We start from the raw sequence: 18199 nt of genomic DNA, 5'->3' as shown, positions 1-18199 counted from the left end.
TAATAATCACTAAGCAGTAACAATAAAAATTATTTTTTTATGACTTGTGTATAATACAATTGATATGAAATTTTAATATATAGATTATTAATGAAATGTTTCTAACGCATTTCAAAATTACATTGGCATGGTTTGAAATGTTTTAGCTCTGATGGTGTATGGAATAGAGAAACGCCACTATATATATAGTGGTGTTTCATGGTTGTGGTATTTGGTTTGTACATTGCAGCAATTAATTTTACCACAGGAACTGAACACATCCATTATTCTTATTGGTACATGACGCGGTGGAGGTTTAAATCTACGATCTCCTACTACAGACTACAACAACAAAGCTGTCTGCTGGGCATGGACTTCTTTTATTTGTTGTGAGAATATGTCATTGCAGCAGAGACCAGGAGTACAGATTCAGGCTCATTTCAGGTAGCTAAGGTGGTTTTCTCACAACCGTCATGCACACAAGCCAACACATCTCTGTAGTCCCTTGATATTGTGAAAGAGTCATATACCTTTCCATCACTACTTTTCATGTACTCCCACAGAAGATATGAGTGATTGAATGCTGTCAATTTTCCATACCCAAAGTCATGATCTCTGTAAATACTCCAAACAGGGGTTATCACGCTGAAGGCTGACAGGTGGCTCCCTCCTCCTCCAACAACAATATGAATTGTTCCGTTCACCGTGCCAGAATAATGGGACTTTTCTGATTTCACACATTGATTCTGCATTTCATGCACTTAGATCATCAGAAAACGAGCTTGGAATTGACCATAAGCTCACATTGCAGCTTTAAGAAAAAGCTAGAGGAAACTGACAGTTTAGTCTTTGAATAGTTCCACAAAGTGAGATACTTAAAGTTCGTTTCTTTCGAGATACATGGCTCGCTTGACAAAATGACTAATGTGCAGAGAGTTCTTTATTTTTCTAAAAAATTATAATATTGTATCATGGTATGTGAGTCCATTCTATTTACCTGATAGATGGGGCATGATCTTTCATAGTTATGGACATGGCCAAAAAATGCAATGTCTACTTTGTACTTTTGCCACAGACCCTGCAAGCTTTCCCTTCCCATGGGCTCTTCGAATGAGCCTTCTAAGCCATACCAACGATTAGAAGAATACCCAAGCACGCGATGAGCAGAAAAGATCAACCACGGCTGTTTTCGCCTATCTACTGTTGCAAGGCAATGCTCAATAAATTTGTACTGCTCTGATCCTTCTCTCCAGTCATGTTCACTGTCAGCTATACAGAACCTAAACATACCATAATCTAGTTTGTACCTGAAATTTTCACCAGTTTTCTCATATCAGTCTAAATGCATTCGGGATTTTGTAACTGCAGAAGCTACAGAACATATGCTCATTCTGTAACCCAAAAATGCAGATCCATTAATTTTCATGTGCTCAATTCCATGTTTCAGAAAGTGAATGAATGTTTTCAACAAAAAAAAAAAAGAATGAATGAATGTGTTTTACCAAAATTTAGCTCTGTTCTCAGCAGGCACGTAATACATGGTTTCTGCCAGCACTCCACATTCTCCTCCTGAATCACCAGTGTCATAAAAGGATCCTGTGTTTGGCCAATCACGTTCATGATTTCCACTGCATTATTTAAAAGTGAATTATGTTTATTCTAATAATAAAAATTAAGATCTGATTTAGATACACAATGAATTCATTAATTTAAATATCAGTGGAAGAAGGTAAAGGCAATCAGATAAACCTTGCGACCATATATGGTACTGCCGATGAAATTGGTGCCACTTGAGCTGTGAATTGGTCCCACTGTGAGATGTATCCATTCGCATATGGCATATCTCCAATGTGGAAAACAATGTCATAATTATCCAAATCCTTGATGAGCTGGTCAGTAGTGTTCAAAGAACCTGGTTGGTAATTAGCATATTCGTTTGAACCATCACGCTCGGCCTAAAAGGCATGGAAGGGAAGTAAGTAGCTTATCAATATCCTACTACTGTGAATTTATCATATAGCATAAGCTGATAGGACTAATTCAATGGATGATGAACGAAATGGTTCAAAATCAATCCTCTCTGGAGTTGACGTTATTGAGCTAAAAATTCATAAAACTGAGCAAAAGGATTGCCGCCATTGAGTTTTCTGTTTCATCATAGCTATAAGAATATGATGAACAATCAAGTCCATATACCATGTGGATGCAACTTAAAATCGTTAACTTTTGTTGGCTCAAAAGTTGGAGTTCAATGTCTAAAATACAAGGAGATGATGAAATATTTAAATCTATGATAATAAACTTCACTAGAAAAGTTCAAATTGACCCCCTTCCAAATGTCAAATTGGAGCTGGTGCATCTACTTAACAGAAAAGGAAATTTCAACAGCAGACAAGGCTAGTGAGAGGAAGGCTGATGAAGAGATGGAGACTTGAGGAGATAGGAAAGAACATGGAATCATTGATAAACGTAATATTGTTAGAGATGATGATGCGCATGACGATGTTTATTGCTTCAGTAAAATTTGCTTAATGAATATTGAAGCCGTCAATTGCAAATCAGTTTATCTTGTCAAAACATAAACATGTCCCACCGTTATACTTTTATGAGGTTTTAAACATGTCCCACCGTTATACTTTTATGAGGTTTTCAGTCATTAATGATATACCTTCCCCATGTCACCAAAGATGATGACACGTTGCAATGAATTCTGTCCAGGAAATGGTGATGCCCTGAACGAGTAAACCTTGCTCCAGATATATGATCCATTAGAAAGCAAATGCCCCAATCTGTAAGTGTACCTGAATTTTAAAACCCAAAAAAAAAAAAAATCCTTCAGATTAATCAATACCATCATCTCCTACTTTCAGAAGAATAAAAGAAATGAGATGCATACTTAAAATTTGGCCACAGATCTTTAAGGAAACTTGTGTGAATAAAACCAGGGTCACGCCAACCAACAGTCCGTGCAGGTGGACCTGTAGAATGTCAAGATGTCAAAGGTATGCAGCACCAATGTGAAAGCCCACTCTCAATCTCTATTGCAAATAGATCCATTTTGAAAAGATCAAAGAGCTAGCAATCCCAAGTGTTTCAATGCTTCCTTGTGCAACATATAGCCATGACAAACGAATTTCCCGCATAACTTTGGGTGTGCAGGAACCAATTGCTTAATAAAGTGTCATCAAATTGTTTAAGGATCGTAATTTGTTTCCCTGGAAATGTAACATGGATAATGGGCATTACAATATGGACCATGAACGAAGTCCTTATAGTTGGAGCTCATCATCTTTTCATGATTTGCAAACTCCCCTTCTTCCTTTTTGTTGTTTTTCAATTTTCCTTTAATTCATCCTTCTTTTAGTTTTTCTTTTGGCAAGGTTTTCCACTTGCTTAGGTTGTGCTCCTTGGTATCTTTTTTATGAAGGATCACAAGGAAGTATAACAAAAGTATAATAAAAGACCTCTCCCTGAAGAATAATTAACACAATGACGTTATAATACTTTAATAAACAATCCGGTGGGTGCAGTCCCTAGAAGTCCGAAGAATCATACCACACATGCTGTTGCGAGTGAAAGTCAATGTTCCAGCAGGAGATCGCATTTTCCTTCCTCCCTCAGGTCCCCACTGAACAAAGGGTATGGCTTCATCTATGTCATATCCACTTGTCCAGGTAACAGTCATCTGCAATAGGATAAAAAAAAAAAAAAAGAATCTCAAAATGTTGTTCTTGTTAAAGTTCACATATCCAGCAAACGGAACAATGCTAACAGCAATTCAGGATGTTCAGGGATCCTATAATATCAATTTCAAATACTTAACGTCAAAATGACCACGTCTCAACAATACAATATCTTTTGAGAGTGTGTGCCATAATTAATAGAAAAACACAATCATTGATCATTATTATTTTATCAAGTTTTGCTTTTAATCTCTATATTTTTTTCAATATTTTCAATTCCTATAGTTTCACAAAGATTGGGTGATGTTTGTTCTTCAAATTCTTATAGTTTTAGTTTTTTCAATATTTTTAGTCCCCCTATAAGGATTGAAAACATTAAAAAAAAAACTACAAAAGAAATAAAAGCAAAACCTAACGATTATGACAATATCAAAATTATAGATAATGTATTTTGAGTTGCCTATCATTTTTAAATTCATCAATCATCACTAAATCATTTCATGTCAGGATAAATAGGAATGGCAAATACAACTATTTGGACACATACAGGACCAAGGATGTCAGGAGTGAAGATGAACTTACTTCATCCCAAGATCTCCCTTGAGCAAGGCGTGGATGCACAGGCGCTTTAGGATTGGCAAATGATAAGTAGTTGGAAACTGACAAAAGTTTAGGCTGCAATGCTCAAATAATTAAATTGTCACTAGTTAGCTATGATAGAATCGTCAGCTACATATTCTCAACAAAGCCAGCCTCTCAGATGTCAAGAACAATGGTCTAATGCACTAATTTTGTGGATGAAAATGCTAGATCTATAATAAAGTGAAAAAGAAAACGAATATATTTATTGCTTTTACAAGAAAATGGGAAAATATTGGTGGAGATAGAGAAAATTAGATACACCAGAAAAGATCATAGACGCACATTTGAAAGTCCACCAGAAAATAATGCAAAGGAGAAATCTGCACGTTGATTGATCAACCGGAACTTCAAAACAGCTTTCCCTGTTGCTGCGTAGTCTGGGTTGGAGTCATTCGCATACTTGTACTGGTCAAGCGTACAAAGATTCAAATCAATCAAAGGTAGAAACCCATCATAGTTACCTCTCAAATCCAATCTACAAGTTAACTCAATCTGGTATAGACACTCACCTTTATTGGGGCTGTGCAAATGTATGGTGCTTCGATCCACTCTCCGTTCTCTGGCGGACAGGTAGCTGAACTGCAATGTATAATATCAGATTCCCTTTAGTTCCTTTTCAAGATAATGAGGTGCTCAGAGTTTTTCCACTACCATGACAGAAATTGGTCCACACCACCATAATGACAGTGTCCGGTGAATTGTATGCAGTCAGAACTAAAACTACATCGATTGCAAATAAGAGAGGTATATTACTTGAAGTTTGCGGGAGAAAATACCCCCACCCAATCATCGTCAGATGGGTTAGGAGCATGAAGTTCTACAGTCACCCATTGTGTATCCTCACCCTGCAACCATATTTGACAAAACGATTTAGAAGTTCTGTAAATTACTACCATGATTTGCAATGTTACATCTTGGATGTTTGACAGTAATGGGGAAAAATCCAGAAGGTGGACTGTTCGGAATTTCATAATTAACCAAACCACTGTAAGAAAAATCTTTCCGTAACGAGTATAATCATTTTCACACTGCACAGTATATAGAGCAGCATAGACTTCACGATCCCATATACAGAGTTTATAACTTAAAACTTAATCTACCACTGACACAACTCAAACAGCTGGGGGACTAGAAAGGGGAAATTAAACCAATTAAACAATGATGGGCGAAGAAGTTACCCTCAGGCCAAGCAAAGAAGGTTCAGCTTTAATGGTCGCGCGAATGTCGAGCTCGAAAGTGGCCTTGTGAATAGCAATCTTGGACAGAGGCTGCTCGCCGATTACATGATGAACGTGAGCCAAAACATCGACGTTCAAGTTGGCGAAGCACAGCGTCAGAAATATCATATTCATCAGCCTGAAGCCATGACCCATGTTATCGTCTTCCATCTTTCGCAGATGGAGAAATGATTAAAGGAAGCGAGTAAGTGTTTATAATATAACTCCGATGATGAAAGACATGCCCTTCATGGTTTGTATTTATAATGTTAAAACCTGGCACCAAATCTTTTGGGTGGGCTCCATGGATCTCCCTCATCGGCGTCATATATCTATGGCAATTTTCAATTTTGCATGTATGAGTGAGAAATTCTAGTGTTTCGCATTAGAATTAAATTCAGGATATTTTATCTTTGATTCTGTTTAGCTTTAGTGGAAAGAACTCCTTTCTTTCTTGTTTTTTTAATACTACGTAAGAACTCCTGTCTATTTTAAAATATTTCTAAAATATTCTAAAAATAACATTTATTAATTAAGAATCTTAATTCTTAAACATAAATTATATTGATATATTTATGATATGATAGAGTAGTTTGAAATTAAAAACAGTGGAGGCTTTGGAACTTATATGAAAACAGCGACCAAAGGGAGGGTTTTATATGTATGAATGTCTATAAGGGTATTATGATAATTAAGTATAAAAATAAAACTTATCTATATTTTGTGGCCTTTGAACTGTAGTGTTAAAGTCCTTCCAACAGACCGTTCCAATAGATCATACTAGTCTTCCTAGTTTTTATACAGACTCAACTATGCTCAATAACTATATATGAATAACTGGCAAATGACCATTTGGTCTCGTGCCATCTATTAGTATTTACCATCCCACCTCTTGTAGCAAGAGGTTAAGGATGAAACCCCAATGGGATTAAAGGAAACAAAATGTGTGTATGCCGGGAATTGTTGTGTAATGTGAGCTGCGTGGTGTGTGCGTGAAACATAGATTTGTGGTCCCTTCACGTGAGGAAGGGTTAGCTAGGTGTGTTAAAAAAATATGTGAATAAATGTTTTTTTTTCAAGAAAATATAATTTTCCTATATTTTTATTGTGTTTTGATATTAATCTTCTTCTTTTTTTTGTTGCTTCAAAACTTTTAAGTTTCATTTGTTTGGAATGGTAATCCTTATATTCATTGAAGGAATGAAATCTGTAGGCAGGTACCTAAGCATTTTAATTTTATTGTTGAATTGGTAAAAATAAGACAAACATCTTATGAGCAAAATAACTATTAATTTTACAATGTATCTATCCTAGGTGTCGTATCTTCTTGCTTATGAAGCATCTTCATCATGTGTTTAAGGATTTTTATTTAATGTCTTACTTATTTTTGTTACCTTATATTTATTTTTTATACAACTCATTGTAATTTCAATAAATCAATATAAAAAATTGATAGGAATCAAGAGATGAGTTAGAATCTAACATTTATTATCTTTAATTTATTACAGGGCATTAGAGGACCAATGACTATATCCAAAGTTAAAATAAGGAAAGAAACTCTTAAATTTATTAATTAAGGATTTCCAACGTGATCAACGAATTCTAAAGAGACATAAAATTCTAAAGAATCCAATAAAAACTTTTATCATATTGAACCTAACAAAATATTCAGGTCCATAAGTCCAGTTAGTTCAATGAATATTATTTTTTAAAACTTTAAAAATTAGTTTATCTTATTTTAAATTCATATTTAAATTTAGAAAATTAGTTTATCTTGTTTTAAATTCAAATAAAGATAAAATATATCTATTAAAGATATGATATGTCCATTTAGAATCCTAAATTAACTAGGATTGTATTATTTAGGTTTTTAAAAATTTATTTAAATAATTTAGCTTTCTGTAATTTTTTTTTAGACTTGATTGCCATGAATGATGACATCTTGGATGCCAAATGAGTTGCCACACAGAATGGCATCAAAAGTCATGCAACTTGTGTAACCGTTAAACATTTTTAAGTCATTATGGTCATATTTAAAAACATAATAGACTGGTAAAACTTAAAGAACTTGGAGAGTAACATAAAAATAAAAGAATTAAAATTGAATTACTATAAAATTATGGAGACCAAAAACTATATTTTTTCTTATTTTTTTAATAACTAGATTCTTTTTTTTTTTGGGTAAAGAATAAGATGATGCTTTTATATATGAACTGCAAGTCTGCAACATTCTTTAATTTTAGGTCTTTTCAATTAACACTCGCTGTGATTAATTTCCAAGCATGAAAATGAAATTCTAAATTTTAATAGAAATGTGTAAAAGTGAAACAAATTATCTTAGTTTACATGTTTCAAAATCTATTTATCAACGAGTGACACACAATTAAATAACTATACACAGTACTTGCATTTTTCTCATAAAAATTGGGTTATATTTTTAAGTTCTTATCAAGTCATTAATCTTGGGATGAGTTCATATATTTTTAAAATGGTTGAGCTAATTTGAGATGACTCTTTTAAAGATATTTTATGCATCCACACGAAGTCAAATCTAAAATTTCATATTTAAACTATCATAATATCTTCCACTCTGACATTGATGGGTGAAATATCCAAATCTTTTATACATAATAGATATTAAATATTTATTATATTTTATAGTTTATACTAAGAAATCACATGCATGTTTAAGCTTATTATTATAGATATTTTCATTATTAAGAGAAAACATAATTTTAGGTTTTTATAATTTACTCAAATTTAGTTATAGGTCTCTATATTTTTTAAAATTAAAAAAATGAGTTATAAATTTAACAAAAAAATATTAATTTTATTCATTTATTTGGAGGTTTATTCCTTCCTTTTCATTACAGAGTTGAAAAATATAAAATACTAAATTTAAATGGTGCAATATTTTGGAAGAAGACCATTTGTTGATTAAAAAAGACCTAAAAGATTTAAAAGACTTAATCATTATTATTTTTCTTATGAGGTCATTTTTTATAATTCATTTGAAAATATTATTGTTATTATTATTAGGATTAAATTGTATTTTCCCTATACTTTTATTTGAGAAATGTTAGACATTCTATACTATCAAGTATTTTTTTTTAAATTATTTTTTAAATGAGCAAAAATCTTTTCCTGTTAAGCAAATCACTAACAGACCACTAATAAAGAAAGATTTTTGTTCATCTAAAAAATAATTTTCAAAAAAATGTTACACTTATTAATATGAGTGTCCATCATTCTTCAAATGAAATTAAAAGTATATGAAAAAAATGCACCTCAACCCTATTTTACAATTTATTGTTTAAAAACAGTTGATGAACAGTGAACTCCATTAAACTTTATAAAATATAATATAATAGAAGATATAATTTTTTTCCTGTCCATTTTGACTGTTTCAACAATTTTGTGCAATTATTTTATTACATTTTTATAGAGATCCGAGCAGTTCCTTTTTTGTTTAAAAAAAAAATAGCATTATGCAAAGACCTTTTCTCCTAACAAAACATTTTAATTTTTTTTTAGAACCAAAACGCAAATGCCCTTGCCATTAGTGATTCAGTAGTATTGTTGCCTGTGCATCTAATCTTTAACACTTGCATATTTAGGCTTGAATTTAAAATTACTGTTCAAGTTGAGATAATTTCTTACCGGTTGATCCGGAGCTCGGTGGTCCTTCCCTCCATAATTTAATCAGAAATAACCTACGACAAAGAAGAAAAGACATCAATGAGATTGAATACAATAATGGAGTTAGTCTTTAAGGGATCGAGGGTTCAAATATTGATTAAAAACGTGTTCAAATTTAATGCCCATCATGTTACTGGGATGAATAGAATTGTAAAAACGAGGAATATTTGTCGTGCTTTACATGTTGACTTCAATAATTCAAGGGTGCCCTGTAGATTTTTTTTATAGATAATTATTAGATTTGACGTGACGCGATTGGGATCACGTTTTGCAAATCACGACTCACATGCCCACAAATCGGCAGCCTAAAAATAATAGATAATAATAAAAATCTTCAATCTATGGGATCTGGTTGCCCTTATGTCCAGAATTGCAGGTTGGCAAAGGTGAAATCCATTCTTGCAGTCTAAATGTCAAGCTTCTTCTTATTTTCAGATCTCCTATGCAATGCTTCTAATATTAAATACAGATAATTTTTAATTACTTTCTTTATCTTAAATTATAAGATTCTTTTAGACAGAATCTCACATATCAATAAATATCATTAAATACACCTAATAATATTATCTTTTCAAAATAAAAATATAAACTTTTAAAAATATCCATAATTTAATTAATATATTGAAAAGAAAAGGAATGTAAATTAATTATAAAAAGAGAAAAGGTAATATTGAAATTGACACATTTAATGAAATCTTAATTTATTTAAAGTGTCTTATATTTTGAGATAAATAAATTTTTTTACAAGTGTCCTATAATTTGGAACGGAGGAAGTATTATTTTATAAAATAGTTTTAAATATTTTTTAAAAAAATTTACTCCTATTTAAAAATATGATTCTGAAAAAGACAAATTTCAAAAAGTTGGAAGGGAACAGGGTATTTTTTTTGTTTTGAAAAAAAGCTACTTAATATAATTTTTTTTTAGCTAATATATGAGAGATCACCGATTTTTCCTAGAAGATGACTAATAGATTGCACTGTACTCATAGCTAAGAACATCAACATAACATATTTTATCTTAAATAAATATAAAGAAGACGAGCCGAATTGAAAATAAGAGATAAATTTTGCACGATTTTGAGTCTAGACTCTAATCTACGTTTTCACATCGGTATCTTCCTCTCCGCCTCAATTTTGCTTTCACGTAGAAAATTTTTTGCTTTGCATCAGACAACAAGTTTTGAGTTTGTAGGCTAGAACATTCTGTTGGACATCTGTTAAAATAAAAAAAAATAAAGGATCCGTATTTATTTTCACCTTGTAAAGGCGAGTATTTCAAAAGAACATACAGTAATATTGAGTCGTGCTTTTCTCATCGGGAAGGAGAGAACGACGTCGTAAATTCAGAATGGTGCGGGATGAGGGTCTCCGCGTTTCGCGAGGTACAGTGCAAGGACTTGCAATATTGAAGATAAACAGTGCATTTATTTATTGTAATGGAAATACTCCACACTGGTTTTAACTTCTTTTCTAGCTTATTAATGAGCTGCATTGCATAAATCCATCATTCAGTTGCTGTAAATTTTCAAACCCTCTTTCCAAAACGTGAAGTTTCCAAATTTTCTGGTGTCATATTGTGTTGTAAAGAAGCACCGGAAATGCCAAGATTACGCCGACTGCATGAGGATTCAAAGGTTGGAGTCCCACATTGGGAAGACGCAAAGTTGGGGAGAGGACGAGAGACTATAAAAGGAAGCAAAGGAGTACCATTTGAACATACTTACCTGGACGGAGTCAATGGGTGATCACGAAGGCCCATGGCTTAGATAAGGGACTTCCATTGCACTTTGGAGGGGCCCATATCTAAGGTCTACCTAAATGGTGGAGCCTACGTCATAATTTGTGGTAGTGGGGGCATGCGTTCGCGCGGCCCCTGTCCAATTCTAAGCCCAAGATTAAGTAATTCGTTACATGTTCAGGTATAATGTTTGGGGCCAACTGTTTAGTTAAAATGTCTTCGGCCGAGAGCCCAGTTAAAACAATATGGGATCTTTTTTCTGCCTAGCTACTAGGTGGTCCAAATTATTTTGGTCTTCTTTTCACAACTGAGATTTAATCATTTCTATCTCTCCTTTTCGGATTGAAGAAGGTTAAAATTGAAATTAGGATTTATTAGTTTTAACTACTTTAATTTCAATAGATTTTCTTATAAACGAAAGGTGGCTTAAAATTCTTGTAAAAGGCATTGGATTTGGATGGGATACGATTTGACTTTGTCAGTTTCGTTATCACCATTAAAACGTCAAGACACGCCTTCGAAACCTTTAACGAAATCTACAATCGAGTAACAGCTTTGCATTAATCGTTCAAACCTCAAAACCATAACATACATTTGCTTCCCTATGTAAGGCAATAGACGATGTTAGGAATTGGAAAGCAAGAAGAAGCAAAATTAAACTCTTCGAGACTAATTTTCATACCACAGCTTTGCTACTTCAAATAATTAAAGTCATGGAACAAGTTCCCCTCAAGTTAGCTTTCTTGCTTCTCCTTATTGGTACGTATAACTGATCTCTTCATCTCAATCTCTTAAACAACAATACTAGAATATTATAATCACAGAGGTGATATTATTATATGCAATATATGCACAGGATGTTCAGCTGCGAGGGAATTATGCAGTGGAGACGAAGAATGTGGGAAAGGCATGGTAACGGAGAGAGAAGGGAAGAAGGACGTCGTAATTAATGGAGAAGCATGTGGGGTGGGTCGGTGCAAGACTGTTTTGGAGTGCCCGCCTGGATTTTGCGGTGCAAATGTATGCCATGGCAAGCACTGTCATTGTGAATGCATTCGCCCTCATTAATTCCTAACTACTCTGCTACCTATTCATACTACTAATTTGCCATTAAAATGCATCAACATATTTTGATATGTGTGACAGTGTGTGTGTGTGTTTTATAATGAGTTCCATGAACTTCCAAGTTGTGAGTGTATACATATTCCCAGAAGATTCACATCTTGTTTCATTTCACTCCCCCCCCCCCCCCCCAAAACACAAGCGCGACAAGAGTAGGGCGGTTTTCATTCGGCAAAAAGTGACTTGCATAATATTAGTCACTATTAGATGACGAAGCTAATGAAAATCATAGTAAGCACAACAAATAGTAACCATATCCTTCACCCAATGGCAATCATTTTAGTCACTGATGCTTATGCTGTTCATTTGCCAAAATATAATTTGATGTTTAGAGGTAATTAGAGAATGTTTGATGCTCTCTCTAATCCTATTTATAAGTTATTTCTACCAATTCATTAATATCAATATAATAAAAGTATAAAGAATAATTGTAAATAAAATTTCAAAATTAACCCTTAAATGAAAAAGAAATAGTAATCAAATCAATATAATATTATTTTTTCTCTCTTATATTTTATAGAAAAATTACTCTGTCTATAGTAAAGAAAGTACTTTTAATTTTCTTTTATGATAAGAGTGTTTTGAAAACTTCATTTTAAAATGAAAAGTTATCATTATTGAATGACTTTTATTGTAGGCTACATTTTCCTTCTAAAATGTGACCGATATAGTGGACTAGGGGAGTGTCACACATTTTCTTCATCAGTACATATTTTAACAAATAGTAGGCACAAAACAATCTCACATACCATGAACTAAAATTTTTACAGCAATTAGAAATGTGAAAGTAGCGATATCTACTATGAAATTTTGCAGAGGAACGTTGGCGCGTGACCAAGGGATAAGTCAATGTATGGAAAACATAAACAAATGTAATAACCACCATAGAAATAAAAAGAACACACACAGCTTAAACTACTTTTCTTTGCTTGTATATGTAATTTTATCTTTTATTTCAGAAAGTGATAATTAAGCAAGTTCATGCAATTTTCTGCTAGGAACAAGAAAGTTCATACAATTTTCGAAGTCTGTTACAAAAGCGAAAATTTCTGGTGTCACATTGGTCTCGCTATCATTTGTACTAGGCTGATAATGATATCAATGTGGTGCGAGTCCCACATAAGGCAGATGAGAAGAGGGAAAGCAGAAGAAAGAGTATAAAAGGGAGAGAAGGAAGACGATTCGAACATTGAGCGCCAATGGGTTTTTTTGTTTAAAATTAAAAATTAAGTGATTTTAGTTTAAAAGTTTTATATAAAAATATTTTACAAAGATTTTATAAAAAAATAAATATTATTTTATGTTTGATTATAATAATAAAAAGTGATTATTAATTTTTTATTTTTTATAGAAATAATTTATTATTATATTATTTTAAAATTTTATGATATTTTAGTGATAATTAGTTATATTATTTTATAATTTTATATTTTTTTGTCCATGTTTTACTACAGGAGCCCATTTATAAAAGTTGGGCCTTAATCTGGCCGAAATATTTTGGGCCGCAACTTAGGAGTCCCAAGACTTGTGGGTTGGATGTAGAACCTAATCAGTGGATAATAATGGGGCCCAAATTAATTCTCACATTTTTAATAAATAAAAACAATGGTGTATGCCTCTAATTACGCCTCTCGGTTTCAACAGCTCGAATATTCTCTCATTGCAGGCCAACAAATAAGAAAGGTGAAAAGAAGAAAATAAACGTGTTGATGTATCCAAAAAAAATAACGGTGTAAATTTTATTGTTTTCACGAAGTAATTGCTATTTTTTCTTTTTACCAGCCAGTAATTACTATTGTTAAGAGATGTTGTAATCTCCACTGGTTTTTTCAGTTCACATTTCCCAAATTATAATATCATATCCCAATATTATATTATTAAATAAGACTTATATATTTAGTCTTATATACTTAATATATTTATCAAATCATAAAAATTGAATCTTAATATATTAATAAAATTAATAACAAGACTTTAGCATAGAATAAATAATTTATACAAGATCCGCAAGTCTTGATTTAATTGAAAACAAGCACATTGAATATATAAGTTTTTTCTTATACTATTTTATCTTCTGATTTCCTGAATGTTCAGTCAATTATTATTTCAAATTTCTAAAATACATATAACATAATGACTAATGAGTCAGTTGAAACTTAATTGCATGCCTCACTGAATTTTTTTTAACCCGAACATACATCACTGAATTTAATTTTATTATTTTGTTCAGTTTTCAATGTATTTTTTTAAGTCCAAGTATTCTGTCCTTTCTTATGTATTTTGATTGTTTCCTTAGTATTTTGATTTATAATTTTTCCATGGGATGTAGGTGTGATTTTTCCTATTATGCAATCACAATTTTTTTTTAATTTATCTTTTGTGTAATGTTATTTAACTTTTAAAAATAATATATTCTCGCTTATATTATTAATAAAAGTTAACTTTAACTATTAATTGATTCAAAACTAACAAAAAATGACATGAAAATTACAAAAAAAAATAAATGGGCCAAAAATTACAGATAAAGATCATGAAAATTCTATCATCCTTTCCTGTTATTTTCTAATCAAGTAATGGTCATAGTTAATTTTTATTAATGATAAGGATTAAATTACACTTTTTTAAAATGTTTAAGAAAATCTTATACAAAAAAAAATTTAAAATCTCAAACACTCTTAAATATATAATTTAGGGATCAATTTATTTTTACCCTATTTCTTAATTGAATAAGTAAATAGTATAATCTCTTGGAGTAGGAGCACTTATCATCTCTAATACTAATTGCATCTATGGGTGCGTAGCAGTTTTGTTCACCATTCAAATTCTTTTCATTACCTTGATACATGTATACTACTTATTTTTTATGTTGAAATATTTATTTGTAAACTTATATTAATTAATAAGTTTAAATAGATTAGTTTTTATGATCTTATGTGGATTATAATAGGCGAATCACATAAGTGAGTCCAATGGATTGAGGCCTAACTTACAATCCTATAATTATCAATTATTCTCTATCTCTTAACTGACTAAGTCAGAAATAATAAAATTATTTAATTTATTTATTTATTAAAGAGGTTATTGAGTTGGTTCTTATAAGCTGATTAGTCGATTACCACAATACACAATAGTTTTTTATTTATCTTCATTATCTCTGAACTCTCTGCGAACTACGGGGGTTCTGTGGATTGTATATCTGTCCATGCTCAAGGTAATCAAGCTATCTCTAATGATACTAAATTTTTTTAAGTACGCACACATTATTTTATTTAATATAATTTATTTATATAAATTGAAATATTAAATCTAACATTCTATATATCTTTTACGATTTCCTTCGATTCGCGCACATCACGCAAGGTTATTAGGCGAAAGCTTCCAAGACATTCTGCAAATAAAAAACATATAAAATTTGCCTTTTGCATTTATTTAAACACAGATTTCCCTAAATTTAGGCAATTACTACTCCCTCCTTTAAAAAATATAAAATATTTTTAACTAAATTTACTTCTTAATAAAGTAGTTACTTATTTTTAAACTAATTCTATATTTTTAAATTTATCCTCTATTATTTATATTACAATAGATATAAAGTCATTCATTAATAGAAATATTTTTTTTTAAAAAAATAATGATTAAACCTCAAAAGATTAAAAATATTTTATATTTTTTAACATCTAACTTCTCAATATTTTTTAAACGAGGGGTAATTAATTAAAAATTTATTTCTTTAAGGGTCAGATTTTGTCATTAAAATTTCAATTACATCCACCCACCAAATTTCTGAGCAAACACCAGCATTAAGTATTTTCTTTGCAAAATACTAATTATTAACAAGTACATGACATAATCACGAGTCAACATCGTAATCGAAAAACGAATCATGAATCAAAATTTTTTCCCCAAAACCTTTGGCCGACAAATTAATTATGCATACCCTTCAATTCACTATAAATATGTGTAAGATGAGCCGAACTGATCATATTGGAAGTAGAGGAAGTTCATAGACTGATCGGAAATAAGGAAACATGGAAAAAGTTCCTCGCAACTTAGCCTTCCTGCTGGCCCTTCATGTTACATCTCTGTGTCTTGGTAAATATCACATCACTCTCCTCCCAGACACACTCTTGTCCACGTGTGTGTCTCCCCCTTTTTTGAGGGAAGATTTATGTTAAGGGTAATATATGTTTGCCTGCGTGCGTCTTTCTCTTTTTTAGGATAAGATTTGTGTTAAGGGTAATACACACGCACACTCCCCGTGTAGTCCTTTTCATAGGGTACGTTTTAAAAAGGTTATTTAATTTTTAATATAAGACATTATTTATATTTAAATTTATTAATTATAAAAAAATGTAATGTAAATTTAAAATTTTTATTTAAATAGGAGTAAAGTTTGAAATTTATTCATTTTTCAAAGTTAATGACTTACTCAATCTGTCTCTATATATAAGATATTTTTAATTTAATTATATAAACTAATAAAAATTAGTTATCTAATTAAAATTACAGCAACATTTTAATTTTGTCCTTAATTATTATAAATAAAAATAATTATATTTTTTTAAAGTAAATTAATGAAAGTATTTATATTTTTTTCAATTTAATAAGGATATAATGATCTATTTATTAAAAAAATATGTTAACAACATCTTATATTTAGGAATAAAAAATATTTTATAAAATCTCTTATATATATGGATGGAGGGAGTAGTTACTTTTCCTTAATTCTTGTGAGATAGTTAGAAGGTCCTTGTATTATGGTTGGAGGGAGTGTATACGTACTCCTCTAGTCCTATTTATAGGGTAGAGAGAGAAAAAATTTAATCATATTTATAAGAGACTTGTTAATTTTCAATGCTTATCTTTATATTTTTATCCTTATTAAATACTTTGAATAAAATTATTGGTAATAAGATTTAAAAATATTTATTAAGGATAAATGTGAAAACTTGTTAAATTTTAAGACAAAGTTAATGAGATTTAAGATTTTTTTCAACTTTAGTGAACATACTAGTAGTGATTTATAAATAGAATAAAAGGGAGTAAATTGTCAAAGTTCATAATTTAATTTTGTTAAAAAAATCATAATTTTCTCGCTATGATTAAATTATTCTTTATAAATATAATTTTGACAGGGCTTTCAAACGGAGAAGAGAATAGTAACAAAGGAGAAGGGATTGATCGAAAGTTAGCAGAAAAATGCAGAGTGACGGGTGATTGCCTGCATTTAGTGTGTCCACCAGGGCCTCGTGCTACAATAGCATGCCACAACGGCGAGTGTGCTTGTATCTGCGCCAAGACCAAGACTGGCCAAACCAAACTATAATGCATTTTTGCCTTCGAATTCAAGTGCTATTACTGAAATATGGTTTCTATCTATCATCTAATTTGTGCCTGGAGATTAGTAAATGGCACCTCAATAAAGTTCCAATTCAATAAAAACTTTGGTTCCCAAGTATTGGTCTGAACGTATATAGCAGCTCAATTTGATTATAATTTGTGATATCTTAAACGTAGCAATGGTTGGGAGGCATCCATGCTCATAGCTACTGCGATTTGTATATATTTTGTATGACTTGTAAATAATGAGGCATTTTATAATTTTATATTTCATATATATTGTAACGCATAATCACCAATACTAGAAAATGAAAACCCAACTACAACAGACACCCTCTAAATAATAACTATATTTCGTTTACTTGGTGTAGAATTCCAGTTGAATTAGACATATGAAATCTTAAATGGGCAGAAGCTATAAACCCATAATGTATGACCTAATTTCTTATTTCTTATATAAAGATATAATTCACATGGCCAATGCTGGAAGATTTTTTACTAGTAACATCCAATACTGTAGTACACATTTAAGTGCTGTGTTCCAAATAAGAAAACATAATTGAGTGTAAAACCCAGAGAAGGAAAGCTGATATACATCTATGTGAATGTGACAATGTTCATCAAAGACAGTGCACATCGTGCACGGTCCGTTGTCAACTGTTTGTATGTTGATGTAATTAAGCGTTTATCAATGTAGTGCGAGTCCCACATCGGGCAGATGCAAAATTGAAAAGCGGGAGAAGACTATAAAACCGAACGAAGGTGGACAATTGAAAC

General features: G+C 31.4%; 1 protein-coding gene and 1 non-coding gene across 2 annotated transcripts; one reads left to right on the top strand and one right to left on the bottom strand.

Moving 5' to 3' along the window:
• Positions 1-59: 59 nt before the first annotated feature.
• On the bottom strand, positions 60-5755 carry LOC129308643 (nucleotide pyrophosphatase/phosphodiesterase-like). The gene is made up of 12 exons (XM_054949908.1): positions 5483-5755; positions 5058-5149; positions 4814-4883; positions 4587-4709; positions 4245-4337; positions 3535-3664; positions 2876-2957; positions 2648-2780; positions 1729-1934; positions 1482-1607; positions 977-1286; positions 60-725 (listed from the first exon to the last, which is right to left on the bottom strand). The coding sequence occupies exons 1-12, from the start codon at positions 5690-5692 to the stop codon at positions 420-422; spliced, it is 1881 nt and encodes a 626-aa protein (XP_054805883.1). The 5' UTR covers positions 5693-5755; the 3' UTR covers positions 60-419.
• A 5183-nt stretch (positions 5756-10938) lies between these two features.
• LOC129310209 (U1 spliceosomal RNA) lies at positions 10939-11099 on the top strand. The gene has a single exon (XR_008593047.1). It is a non-coding gene; the product is annotated as a U1 spliceosomal RNA (small nuclear RNA).
• The last annotated feature ends 7100 nt before the right edge of the window (positions 11100-18199 follow it).

The sequence above is a fragment of the Prosopis cineraria genome, unplaced genomic scaffold (assembly GCF_029017545.1).
Source record: "Prosopis cineraria cultivar Desert tree isolate PC_DT_omini unplaced genomic scaffold, ASM2901754v1 PC4, whole genome shotgun sequence".
Classification (NCBI taxonomy): domain Eukaryota; kingdom Viridiplantae; phylum Streptophyta; class Magnoliopsida; order Fabales; family Fabaceae; genus Prosopis; species Prosopis cineraria.
This window is presented reverse-complemented; position numbering and strand designations above follow the sequence as displayed.

Coding starts and splice junctions, on each gene's coding strand:
- LOC129308643 (XM_054949908.1), bottom strand. CDS start 5,692: ATGGAAGACGATAACATGGGTCATGGCTTCAGGCTGATGAATATGATA. Junction 1,935..2,647: donor TCTTTGGTGACATGGGGAAG/GTATATCATTAA, acceptor CATGCCTTTTAG/GCCGAGCGTGATGGTTCAAA. Junction 1,608..1,728: donor GTACCATATATGGTCGCAAG/GTTTATCTGATT, acceptor TAAATAATGCAG/TGGAAATCATGAACGTGATT.